Here is a 14,260-nt window from a genome sequence, read left to right as displayed (position 1 = left end):
GGGGGATTGGTAGACGCAACCACCATTACCACAGAAGGCGGGGGAGAGGGGTGAGTGATGAGGGAGAGAGAGACGGGACCAGGGCCTCCACTGAACCCCCCACGCGGCCGCCGCTGGTGGTGGGGGAGACGATAGATAAGTTACTGTGAGGAGGGGAGAGAGGAGTTTGTGAGTGAGGTGGGACAGGCCGCTGCTGGTGGGGCAGGAAGGGGCGTCGCCATCCTGGCCGTGGCATTGACTGACAGGAGAAGAAACCAATCTGCATGGCAATGACTGAAGGAATCTGTGGAGGCGTATTTTTTAAGATTTTTAAACCTCGCTAACTTTTACAATATACCACCATTGGAACGAAACTTGTTGCACTCGCAGCAGAGGTGGACGGTGAGTAGCCTGGCGAAAAATCGTAGCGCTATCGCATACCGTTTTTGTGCAAATAGAAAAACCTTGCAAACCGGAAGAGCACAAGATCAGAGTTTTAGTTATGTATAGATAGATAGATAGATAGATAGATAGATAGATAGATAGATAGATAGATAGATAGATAGATAGATAAATAAATATTAGATAGATATTAGATAGGTAGATAAATATTAGATAGATAGATAAATATAAGATAGATGTTAGATAGATAGATAAATATTAGACAGACAGACAGACAGTCGATTGGGTAGACAGCCAGAACCTTTTTCCCAGGATGGAAATGTGAAAGATGCCGGGGGACAGCTTTAAAGTCAGAGGAGGAAAGTTTTGAGGAAAGTTTTAAAGAAACTAGACCAAGTGCAGACCCGTTGGGTCTGTTCCCCCAATGTGCGGTTGCGGGGAGGGGGGGGGGGACAGCATGTGGCATCACACACACTAACTACCACCCCGCACACACGCTAACTACCCGCCTTGATATTATATTAATATTATTAATTTGCTCCTTTTACCCCATAACTGTTGTATCCACTGACGCATAGCCCCCAACTCGCAGGCGTGTATAGAGAGGGGAGGGGGTGTAGAGAGTGAGGGCAGAGAGAGAATGGGGAGAGACAGAGAGCGGGGGGCAGAGACAGAGGGAGAGGGGGTGGAGGGGAGGAGGAGAGGATGGGTGGGTGAGGGGGGAGGGTGGGGGAGAGGGAGATGGGGGGGAGAGGGAGATGGGGAGAGAGTGGGGAGGGGGAGATGGGGAGAGAGTGGGGAGGGGGAAGGGAGAGAGAGGGGGATGAGGATGGGGAAGGGAGGAGAGTGGGGAGGGGGAGGGGAGGGGGGGGAAGGGGGTAGAGAGGGGTGGGGGAAGGGGTGGGGCGGAGGAGGGGGGGAGGGAAGAATAGAAGGAGAGGGGGAGGGGAGAGAGTGGACGGGGATAGAGGAGAGGGAGAAAGGAGGGGGGTAGAGAGAGAAGAGGGGGAGAGAGAGAAGGGGGAGTGGGGGAAAGGCACAGGGGTGGAAGGAAGGGAGGGAGGGGGAGGAAGGGGGAGAGATCTCCCACCCCTGTCCCATTGTGATATCATATGTAAATGAGATCCATTGTAATTGTACATCTGTGAGGTGGCACTGTGACTCATGCAGCATTTTAATTTTCGTGGGACCACGTGAAGGTTCCAATCTCCCACACCTGTCCCATTGTGATGTCAATAATGTAAATGAAATCCATTGTGATTGGACATCTGTGAGGTGGCACTGTGACTCATGCAGCAGTATGATTTTAAAATTGTTTGATGTTTTGTGACCAATTTTATTAAAAGTCTGGGGAAATAATTGAACAAAACTAGAGAGGAGTGGATTTCTGAAATCATAAGTTAAATCCCTACCGAAAAATGTAAAGATCTCTGCGTTTTTGCGTCTGGGTTTCGAGGAAATAAGGAATTCAGGGGAGGAGGACCACACACACACACACACACACACACACACCAATATGGCTCTCTTTTGGAAATATCATATCCTTTCTCCCTGCTACTTTCCTTCCAAGTAGAAGACATCAACAGCGGCAGTATATCAGTACATTCCTATTGGCAGTTGCTCACTTCTGCTTCTCCAAAAGTTTGATGTTTACCTGTTTATTCTCCCTCTCATGTTGGGTTTGGTTCCTCTTGGTGATCCATTGAACTTTTCATCTTGTAGCTCTCCAACTGGGTTGTCTGTAATCGCTAAAAGCCCTGTCCCACGGTTCGAGTTCATTCCAAGAGCTCTCCCGATTTTAAAACGATCAAACTCGTGGTAAGCATGGAGAATGAATGTAGCGGGTACGTCGGAGCTCGGGGATGTCTCTTAGCGGCTCGTAACGCTAACGGCAGGTACTCGGGAAGACTCGCTAACGGCAGGTAAGCACAAGAAGACTTGTGAAGATTTTTCAACATGTTGAAAAATGTCCACGAGAGCCCCGAGTACCGACGAGTGGCCATTACCGTAAATATCCGAGTTCGAATCAGGGCAAACTCGGGAGAGCTCTTGGAATGAACTCGTACCGTGGGACAGGGCTTTTACTCCAGCTTTTTGAGTCTCTCTTGGGTGTAAACCAACATATGCAGTTGCACCCTTACAAATATCCCATGGTACGTGTTCACGAGTTTTCCCGAGCTTATCTGCCGTTAGCGAGTCTTCCCGAGTACCTGCGGTTAGCGTTACGAGCCGCTTAGAGACGTCCCCGAGCTCCGACGTACCAGCTACGTTCATTCTCCGTGCTTACCACGAGTTTGGGAGAGCTTTTGAAATGAACTCGAGCCATGGGACAGGGCTTTAATCTGTCTGGGCAAACCAAGTTTAAATCATATAAATAATAATGTGGATATATATAGGAGCAGAAGTAAACTCAGTGGGAATGTGCCAAGTTAAGGTAGAGGGTCCTGCTACATTTCCCGTTCAATTTAGGCCCCTGCTCCCAGTAGACAAGATGCAGCACGAGAATATTTAACATGAACAGCAGGAGCTGGGACTAAAATTGAGTGAGCTGTCATTAAATGTAGTGGGCCGGAAAAATGAAGTAACATCAGATGTGATTGAGCTGACTGAAATAAATGCTATAGTTACATTTTTAATACCAATTTGACAATATTAACAACAGTATTATTACCATCTTTTATTCCTGGATTTCTTCAAACACTCAAATTACTGTGACATTTGAAGCTTTATTTTGTATAACACGCACGCACACAGACACACACAGACACACACACACACAGACACACACACACACACACACACACACACACACACACACACACACACACACACACACACACACACACACACACACTCTTCATTCCTAGGATGCGAGGCCTCACACTCTCTAATGGCGCCGCTTTAACTGATTTCATTCCACAGTGAGTTCAGTTCGGTAACAACCCCCCCCCCCCCCAAACGGTCCCCGAAGGGGAGGGGGGTGTTGTTACTGAACTGAATTCACTGTGGAAGGAAATCAGTTAAAGCGGCGCCATTAGAGAGTGTGAGGCCTCGCATCCTCGGCACTTCTGAGACGCCGGCTCTGTCGCGCTGGCTGTTCCCCCGCTGCTGGAAAAGCAGCGGTTGAAGATGCGATTTTTTGGCAGCGTGACAGAGCCGGGCCGGGCACCAGCGGTAGGGAAAAATGTCGGCGTTTTTGGAGCAGAGCCAGCCGTCAGCAGCCGTTATGGTGGCTAGCCAGCAAGAGGCGACAAAATGAGTGAGGGGGGGGGGAGGGGGTGGAGGATTTTATTAAAAAATGGGTACATTAAAAAGTCAAAATGTTTTGAGGAGTGCATAATTGAAAGTAAAAGTGAATGAGCTAGCGAAATGGTAAAAATGACGGAGATTCAGTGTGTGGTGCTGGTAAACTAGACGTCATGTTCGACATAGACATTATGGGCCGTGCTGTACTGTTCTCTGTTCTGAAGTTGTGGTTGTGTGCTGACCAGTGGTTATGATTATTTCATCCTGAGCTTCAGAGAACGTGGCTATCGTGCTTTAGTCCAAGGCTGAATTGGTGCTTTTTGAATAAAGTAACAAATTAGAATTAACATTTTCCATCTGAAAGCTCTTGAATATAACTTTTTGTTCACGTGCTGCAGTCTAGCTTTCGATGCATATATTTTTTACAGTATTACAAGGACAGCAGTTGCAAGTAAACCCACAATCTTCCTTTTGAGCTCCCTCAGATTTCCCCCACCTCCCACACTCTCACAAAGCCACATATTTATTACGGCATGGAGTATTGTCAATGTAAATAGAACTGGGCAAATGTAGATAATTCCCTGTAGGACCCTGAGATTCTTCACCCCACGTAGTACAACAACGGAACTAGTGATGTGTGACGAGCCCCGCGGGAGGTTTATATTACACCCAGTGCTTCTATTGTATTTCAGATCAACTTTGTCTGACGAAGGGCGGTCTTTATCACACGAGCGTTTAGCTGAGGCTCTGGAACTCGTATGAATTTATACTCTTATTCTGAAGTGATTAACATGCTTGTCCCAAGTAGAGTTTTCCTGTGGATGGTGTCGAGATGCTTTGATGCTTTCATTCCCATCCCTATGGGTGTCTCCAGAGCACAAGTATTCTGTGGCTAAAAGGGCTGGAAGACAAAATATTTTCGTGACAGCCCCCTGGGAACACATGAAGTGCATTCAACACAGCTGTTCCCTGCCATCTTCTCAAGGGTGACTAGGAACAAGGAATCGGTGTTGGCTTTTATCCTGGGAATTTTTATTTTAGAAGCGGGAATGGAAAATCATGAAGATATTTTAAATACACAAATCAGCATACTAGATTGGACTTTAGGTCTTGATAACACATGCATCCTGTTGCAACTCCAGTCAAAGTGATACCTAAAAAGGAAAAAGTACAGGTTTCCCAGAAAGGGGTTAGTTAAGTGACAACTGGTGATTTCTTAGATTTTTGGTAGTTTATTACAAAGAAAATCTTTCAGTCGAGTACCACAGGAGTCCGAGCCTTTAACTCCAGTTTACAACCTACATGAAAAGTTTGGCTGAGGGCACCAAGAGATAGAAACTGGGAGGACTGAGACATGATTCATATTGTTCCAATGAGTGTTGATAATTGACACAAGTCAAGTCCTGGGTTGCTTTGACTTGCTAGCAAGCAAAGATAAATTGTCAGAAGCAACTGCACATGCTGAAATATTGAACAAAATAAAGTGCTGGAATTAATTGGGTATGGCACCTGAAGATAGCGGAGTGGCTGACATCATCCCACCGGCCACCTGTTCAAAACAAGCATAGATCACATTAAGCTCATTGAGGAGAGATGGGTTGTTGCCAGTAGCTCTGCCTGACTTCATCTTGTTGCCCATTACAGCCCGCAAGTCTTGACTCAATCGCAATGTCCACGGGGCTATTTATTCTGTGACTCTAGTCTGATCCTGAACTTCTTTTGGTGTCCTTGATGGATTTGCGAAGGTCATGTATTGATTTCTATGACATGTCAGGATTGCTCAACGTGAACACATAGAAACATAGAAAATAGGTGCAGGAGTAGGCCATTTGGCCTTTCGAGCCTGCACCGCCATTCAATATAATCATGGCTGATCATCCAACTCAGTATCCTGTACCTGCCTTCTCTCCATACCCCCTGATCCCTTTAGCCACAAGGGCCACATCTAACTCCCTCTTAAACATAGCAAATATAACACCACGGAAATGGACATGTGGGAGTCTCGGACTAGGGAGTTGGTTTGACAGTTCATCCATTTCCGGTTGGGGACCACTCGGGTTGCCCTATTTGGCATCTATTCCACTGCACACTTACTGAAGTGTGTGATGACAGTGACATACTCTTTTAGGTTGACCACTAAGTGAATATGGACAGTCCACTGACTCAAAAGCAGTAATGTAGGATCTCGTCTGTCTCTTCAGACTAGCACGGTATGACTTTTTGTACTGGATCCTCCAGTTTCAGGTTCTGCTTGTAAGTAGGGAGTAGAAGCACAGCCAGGTAGTCATACTTTCAGACTTTAAAGATACAGGGCAGAAACAGGCCCTTCGGCTCACCCAGTCCACGCCGACCAGTGATCACCCTGTACATTAGCACTATCCTACACACAAGGGACAATTTACAATTTGTACCAAAGCCAATTAACCTACAAACGTTTACATCTTTGGAGTGTAGCAGGAAACTAGAGCAGCCAGAGAAAACCCACGCGGTCACAGGGATAATGAACAAACACCGTACAGATAGCACCCGTAGTCATGATCGAACCTGGGGCTCTGGCGCGGTAAGGCAGCAGCTCTATCGTTGTGCTGCCCGTAAGCTTTTCTGAAATGTGGGTAGGGAAGAAGCAGTCAGCATATTTGATGGTTGAGTAGCAATGATTAAGGGTATTTGTGCCTCTGGTGGGACGGGAGACGTTTTGAGAGTATTTTGATAACATACTCTTGAGGTTGGTCTGGTGGAAGTTCATGGTAATTTTTGCACAAGACCTCGGAGTATTTTATTTCAAGGGTCTTGGGGGAGGGAGACTACTCATTTTGTCATATACCTCGGGTTTTTTTCTTAACCCGATAAAAGTCTGCATCAGATATTACATTTTTATTTCACTGATTATTATTGAATGTGCATTCATGCCTTCAGGCAGTGGATTCCCAACAACAGTGGCCCTTTGCTTTAAGGAGAATCCTAATGTTGCCTCTGGTTCCTTTTGCCAATTGTCATAAATCTTGTTCTGTGCGTACTGCCAGTGGAAGCAGTTTTTGCCTATTTAGTCAAACCCTTGTCAACAACTTTTTCAATACTCCCTTTAACCTCCCAAGCTACAAAGAGAACAGTCTGTCTCCCTGCAGGCATGATCGATCTTTACGCACAAGTAATGTGAAGCTAGGTACTTTATTCCTCAGTTTACAATGTCAAGTATTCCATATGCTAGCTTTAATTTGCGTTTGGTTGGAAACAATCTCAACTTATTTTTTGACACTACAATGTTTTCCAAGAGTTGCCTGCAGATTTACAATTTATTTTAAAATTATTTCTCATTATTCATCAGCAGATCAGGCAGCATCCATGAAGAGAGAAACATGCATTTCTGATGAATGATCTTTGACCTTTTGTTCATTCAAAGGTCTTCTCCCTGAAAAGTTAACTCTCTTTCTCCATCATTTTCTGTTTTACTTCAATTCCAGAAATGTTAGTTTTTTAATTTCCCACTTATAGAATGTACTTTGTTAAATTTAAGCAAATTCCAACCCCGGGAGTGCAGTGTTTAACTTGGAAGGAATGTATTCATATTTTTTGTTGAAATATAATTTATTCTTAAATGCTCTAAGTAGAAGATTTTGTGCCTCTGGTTCTATTGCCAATTATCATAAATCGTGGCCTCTGTTGACTCAAGCAGAACTGGGAGAGCTCATGACGGCAGTGCAATTAAACAAATACTTTGATTCCTTCTTTGCAGAAGGGACATAAGTAATTCTCCAGAATCATGAGAGTGCCAAGAGTCTCATGAAGTTGAGCAAGTAAAGGACATTAGTATTAGTATTAAAATGACAATGAAGAAATTAATGGCAGCCAAAACCAATAAATCATCAGCCTGATATTTTGCATCCTTGAATATTAAGGGAGGTAGTTGTGGAAACGATAGTCACATTATAATTTTCCGAAAATGTAGGTGACAGAATAGTTCCTGCAGATTAGAATGTATCAAATTAAATCCAATAATTTAATAATGGAATCTGAGAGGAAGAGAGAAAATCAGAGACACTGGTTAGCATAACATTTGCAATATGGGTAGTTGCTAGAGGCTGTTATAAAGGATAACGTATCGGGACATTTGGAAAATATCAACAAGATTAAATAAGGTCAACGTTTCACTGGTGACATCCAAAATCAGCGGTAGAGAAAATAATACAATCTATGAATGTGTATATAATAACAGAATTCCGAAGGAGTGGGGGAGGATTGAACAAAAAAACATTGGCTCAACCGTGTTTGAGGTTCAATCCTCAAGGATTGAGGTTTGAACATAAAGGGAAACTTGTGTTTGATTCATGTGTTAGTGTTCTTTGAGAATGTGCCGAGTAGAATGGTTAAGGTGTACCAGGAGATAAGGTGTATTTGGATGGCTGGAAGATTTTCAATAACATCTCATACAGGAGGTTGGTTAACAAAGTAAGGCACATCATGCACTTGAATGGATGGAACATAGAATGGAAAAACAAAGTATTGGTTAAATAATGAACGATTGAGAAAGAAAGGGACTTGGTGTCCTTGAGGCCAGCATGCAGGTGCTCACTCCAAACGATTCAGAGGGTAAATGTTATGTTAGCCTTTATTACAGTAGAGTTTTCTCATAGAAATAAGGAAATCTTGTTTCAGTTGTATAGGGCCCTGGTGAGACTGCAACTGGAGCATTGCATGCAGTTTTAGTGTCCTTACCAAAGAAGGGGTCAGGAGTTCAACCCGTCTTCATTGGACTTGTTCCAGGGATGATGTGTTTACCATATGAGGGACAGTTGGGTAAAGATGGTGTTTATTCTCTAAAGTTTGGAAGGAAGAGAGGAAATGTTATTGAAACTTACAAAATTCATTAGGTGTTTGCAAGATTAGATGCAGGGAAAGACACAAAGTGCTGGAGTAACTCAGTGGGTCAGTCAACATCCCTGGAGAACATGGATAGGTGACGTTTTAGGTCAGGACCCTTATGCTCCTCCTAAGTGAGAAATCTTGGACTCGGGGCCATAGTTTGAGAATAAATGGCAAGCACTTTACGTCTGAGGTGAGAAGAGATTACTCAAAATGCTACCTATCCATCTTATCCAGGGATGCTGCATGACCTGATGAGTTACTCCAGCACTTTGTCTTTTTTCCCCTATTTTGCTTTGGATTTTTCCTGATTATGATACCTAGTCAAACAAAAGATTCGAGTAACTTGAGATCTCAAGGGATCACAAGACAATTATAAGAGTTTTTCTTGAGATAAAATGCACTGCTCTGCAGATGCATGGTGAAAAATCAAAGATTTGGCTTCAATTATATCAACTGGCAGGCATAATCAGGTTTTGTATCCATTGTTGCTATTGCTATCGCAGCAACTAGTTTAATTAGTGCAATTCACCTATTAATGAAGATAGTTCACCTCGACATTCAAAATCACTGAATTGGAATACTAATTGAAAAGCTGCCGTCATCAGGGAAAAATAGAATTAAAGTAACTGCATCCTTCTTGTACAGGCGACCAGAAAAAGGTATGGCTCTATGAGCGACTACTGACGACCATACAGGCATCACCCCATGACACATCGCCTGTATGGTCGTGAGTAGTCGCCCAAAGAGTCGTACCTTTTTCTGGTCGCCGCTGGATTTTCAACATTTTGAAAATTTTCGCCGAGCTGCTGCGACGATGACGGGTGCCGGCAGTCGTCGAAAAAATCACGTAAGTGGGACAGGCCCTTTAATTTGGTGTCAACAAGCTTGGATTGTGTGACCATTCAACAGAACACTTGCGCTCTCTCCGCTAAGGCCTGCTGGTTCTTCCAAATTCTAACCATTGTGGCTAAGGGGATCAGAGGGTATGGAGAGAAGGCAGGTACGGGATACTGAGTTGGATGATCAGCCATGATCATATTGAATGGCGGTGCAGGCTCGAAGGGCCGAATGGCCTACTCCTGCACCTAATTTCTATGTTTCTATGTTAACCATTTTAACTCTCCTTCCCATTCCCATAACGACCTTTCTGTCCTTGGCCTCCAATGCCAGAGTGAGGCCACATGCAAACCGGAAGAACAACACCTCATATTCCACTTGGGTGGCTTACAATCCAATGGTGTGAATACTGAATTCTCCAATTTCAAGTAATTATCCCCCCCTTCTCTTTCTCTGCCCCAACCCCCACCGGGATGTGCACATGATAATACCAGGGATCAATGAAGTACTGTTAATGTTGTGTACACAAGGATTGAAAAATATGCTTGAAGTACCATGTTGCAGGCTTGCTGACGAAACCGAAACTCTTGGTGAATAGAATGGGTAGTAGCTGTATGGGTGCAGTATTGGAAAATGGCAAGAAAATGGCTGTGATGAGAGGTTATTTTTCAGCTGGAGAGAGATCTGGTGTCTATCTACCCAAGGTTCAACTTTGGGACAGAAAATAGGTACACAAATGTATGATTTAATAAAAAGAACTAGAACAGTCTTAAGCAAATTCAGTTTTTGCACAATGAATGGCTAGGAGTGGGAATATGCTACCTCAGTGTGATGGTTGTGGTGCTAGTTGCCCTCAATAGCACATTGATAGAAAAGATTGCAGGGATACGGGGAGATGGCTGAAGGAGGATTGTGAAACGAGGGGGTGAAACTAACTGATTTGGTCTTCAAATGACCCAGTGGAGATTTTGAGTTGTTAGATTCTCTGCATTCAATCTATGATTCTAACAGCATATGGACTGAGAATGAACTGTAAATTAGAATAGATGAATTCATAACCAAATATTGTAAGAGAGGTAGGGTGAGAATAAAAAATATTTTCTGCATGGGTTTTGTTAACCATGCAATTCAAAGCATTTTGACAGTGAGATGCTGTTTCCATGAAGATAATGGCATAGCAGCGTAACTCAGACAATATTTTCTGCAGTTGCATTTAACCCTATATCTGCCTCCCAATCAAACCTAACCAATGGTAATGGTAAGCACAACCTTCTCACTGTTATTTTAAGCGACACATATGAGCCATAGTGTATTCTGCTCTTCCGTTGCGATCATTATAGAAAGTGCTGCAGTTATGTGAGGTTGGAAGTGTTTATGTAAAATGTAATGTATTTCCTTCTGAATTGAATTGAATTAGTCGCAGTGAATTTTTTTGCTTGCATACCCAAGGTATGCAAATAGTCGTTAATAAAAGGCGCTTACAAAGTTACAAATTCCCCCCTCATAGAAACATAGAAAATAGGTGCAGGAGTGGGCCATTTGGCCCTTCGAGGCTGCACCGCCATTCAATATGATCATGGCTGATCATCCAGCTCAGTATCCCATACCTGCCTTCTCTCCATACCTCCTGATCCCTTTAGCCACAAGGGCCACATCTAACTCCTTCTTAAATATAGCCAATGAACTGGCCTCAACTACCTTCTGTGGCAGAGAATTCCACAGATTCACCACTCGCTGCATGAACAATGTTTTTCTCATCTCGGTCCTAAAAGATTTCCCTCAATGTAGCATGAGCTGGACAGACTGCAAGCCCTTAATGAGTGTCTCAAATATTGCAACAGATTTTACTGACCTCTATGCTTGTGATAATATCATTTGTGCTATACCTCTAATTTGAGCCACAAATATTATTGGAGTTGAATTATTTTGTTAATTGTGTAAAATGCAATAGCTTTGAAGCACTCCATATTGATCTTTCATGATCACTAGAAAACAATAATGTTGTACCAGTGCCCAAGTGTCTGAAATGTGAAGCATTTATATTTCAAATATTTTAGGTAAAATTTCAGCAGTCGTTAAGGATTGCACGTTGGTTCACTTTAATAACCCAGGCAATACCACCTCGGCTTCACATTGATGTGACTGCAATTACAAAGCCAAACATGAGGAAGACCGACATACCGGACTTTTTAGATTCGGTTGGATGCCAAATGATCTTGGATTTAGCCACTTGGCTAAATTAGCTTTTACTATGTTGTATATTTTGTAGTTCCCTGGGTGTACACTGTGGTGAAATGAGGGATCAATCCTTTTTTTCTGATTTACTTATCATTAGCTTGTGCTTAGCCATATTCTGACATGGGCCCTTATTATATGTAGCTAAATATATAATTGCTTATTCCTGTGGGATAAAATTTGCCAGTCGCAGGCCCTGTTGCTTAATCCATCTGAAATGGATATTCATTACTTTTTTTCTCAACTGAAAATTAATTCACTATTCTGCCTTTGCCCTTCTCAACATCATCAATAAATAGAATTATGTCCTCATACTGAAGACTAATTCACAGTGGAAGATTCCCAGTTTAGTAATATACAGTGCCCTCCATAATGTTTTTGGACAAAGACCCATCATTTATTTATTTGCCTCTGTACTCCACAATTTGAGTTTTGTAATAGAAAACATCACATGTGGTTAAAGTGCACATTGTCAGATTTTATTAAAGGCCATTTTTATACATTTTGGTTTCACCATAAAGAAATTACAGCTGTGTTCGTACATAGTCGTCCCTGGTGATGTCCATGAATCGCAGAATTCAAGCCGTCATTGCATGCAAAGGATATGTAATAAGATGCTAAACATGACTACTTTCATTTACATTACATTGCTGTGTCCCAAACATTATGGTGCGCTGAAATGGGGGGACTATGTATAAACACTGCTGTAATTTCTACGTGGTGAAAGCAAAATGTATAAAAATGGCCTTTATTAAAATCTGACAATGTGCACTTTAACCACATGTGTTTTTTTCTATTACAAATCACAAATTGTGGAGTTCAGAGGCAAATAAATAAATGATGGATCTTTGCCCCAAATATTATGGTGGGCACTGTACGTGATGCCTTTTTCCTTTCTAATTTTTTTTTATGGCCATCTTTCATGACATAATATGGAAATCCAGTTGGCTAATGTTGACCTCTTTAATTTGTTTTGATAATGTCCAAAATATACAATAAATCCCCCAACCAGGGTTGGTTGAATTTCACCAATAAACCCTTCTTAATTGTGTAAAATGCTATATATTTGCTTATTTGCAGCATTTTCTGTCTTTACTACTCACTTCCCTGTCAAAAGGAAGCTGCATCTACTCTATAATCTGTTCCTCATTTTCTGAACCAGCTTAAGGGCAAGAAGAGAACAAATTTAAGGTTTCATTTTCACAGATCTTTTGGTACTGCACTCACTGCAGACCTCACCAGATTATGGAAATTTTACAACAGAGCAACATATTGCTTTAATTAGAACACGGGAAACGCTTCAAGATAATGTGTGCATGATGTATCAGCTTCTCAGTATCCTGGCCTGTTGCTATATAGTATATATTTAAAGCCTCCAGTTTCCATTAATAAATACATTTTGTCTTTTGTTAAATCAGTTAATTTAAAAACAATCAATTTTGCAGACAACAAGGGAAATGCTGATCCACCACTGCAACACTCTGGGAGATTCACTGCGTAAGGACAATGACTTTGCATTGATTATTGATGGAAAAACCCTCAAATACGCCCTGACATTTGGGGTGCGACAATCGTTTTTGGATCTCGCATTGTCTTGCAAATCTGTCATCTGCTGCCGGTAAGCTAGAATTTGAGTTTTGGATGCTATATTGATATATGAATTAAAATTAAATCCCAATTCTTAATAGAAAAATGTTACAAATTTAATTTGTCAATTACACGGCATTACCCCGCCTTACCTCTCTGAGCTGCTCCACCTATATGCTCCTGCCCGGTGCCTCAGGTCAGCTGATCAGCTGCTCCTTGAGGTACCAAGGTCTAAGCGGAAGCTCAGAGGGGATAGAGCCTTTTCTGTTGCTGCTCCGGCACTCTGGAACACCTTGCCGCTGCACATCAGACAGGCCCCCTCACTGTCCATCTTCAAATCCTCCCTAAAAACATATTTTTATTCTTTGGCTTTCGACACTGGCTGAGGCATTGCTCCTGTTTTTAGTGCTTTTAATGTCTTTTAATTTTTAGTGTGTTTTTTATAGTCCTTCGTTTTACGGTTTTTAATGGTTTTTAATTGTTTGTAATAGCTTTTTGTTCATGATTTCTCATGTACAGCACTTTGTGGCAACTGTAGTTGTTTAAAGTGCTTTATAAATAAAGTTATTATTATTATTATTATTATTAGTTTTTTACTACAAATATATTGCGCATCTTTTTTTAAAAAGCTGAGTAAAAGAGGGATATGTCAATAAAATTCTGTCTCTTATTTCAACGTGACGGTTTATAGTAATTGAAAATTTCAAATAAGTAGAGGATATAATTAATGAAATACGATATTTTAATTGTACATATTGTGATATATTTACTGAGCCAGATGTGGATTAATAAGATCTATATAAGATCTGCTGAATAGTGGTAGAGGCCAGTGATATTTGTTCTTTCTAGAATATAATTTGATTCCCAAGGGCAATTTCCTAATAACACATTCATGCAGAACGTTGTCAACTTTGGGCTGAAGTCGCAGATGGAAATTTTACTACTTGCTCCTGAACCTTTCTTCAGTGATAACCTTGGATTTTGTTTTTTCTGCAAACATTTCTTGGGTGGATTTGTTTGGCTATTTCTTTAAGAAAAGATAAATGCTTTCCAATTTTATGGAATCAAGACTCCTCTTCAATACAACATAATTCTGCCCACAAAAATCCTA

The 14,260-nt window shown here is 42.0% G+C and overlaps 1 protein-coding gene across 5 annotated transcripts in view; it reads left to right on the top strand.

Moving 5' to 3' along the window:
* Positions 1-14,260, top strand: part of atp8a1 (ATPase phospholipid transporting 8A1) — a 330,023-nt gene that overhangs the window by 222,845 nt on the left and 92,918 nt on the right. For all 5 annotated transcript variants that reach the window (XM_033027892.1, XM_033027903.1, XM_033027886.1 and 2 more), the window contains one exon: positions 13,008-13,180. In XM_033027892.1, the coding sequence (XP_032883783.1) occupies positions 13,008-13,180 (173 nt within the window). The remainder of the gene's footprint in view (positions 1-13,007; positions 13,181-14,260) is intronic.

The sequence above is a fragment of the Amblyraja radiata genome, chromosome 1, assembly GCF_010909765.2.
Source record: "Amblyraja radiata isolate CabotCenter1 chromosome 1, sAmbRad1.1.pri, whole genome shotgun sequence".
In the NCBI taxonomy this organism is placed as follows: Eukaryota; Metazoa; Chordata; class Chondrichthyes; order Rajiformes; family Rajidae; genus Amblyraja; species Amblyraja radiata.
The sequence above is the reverse complement of the archived record's forward strand: the minus strand, read 5'-3'. Positions and strand labels throughout refer to the sequence as shown.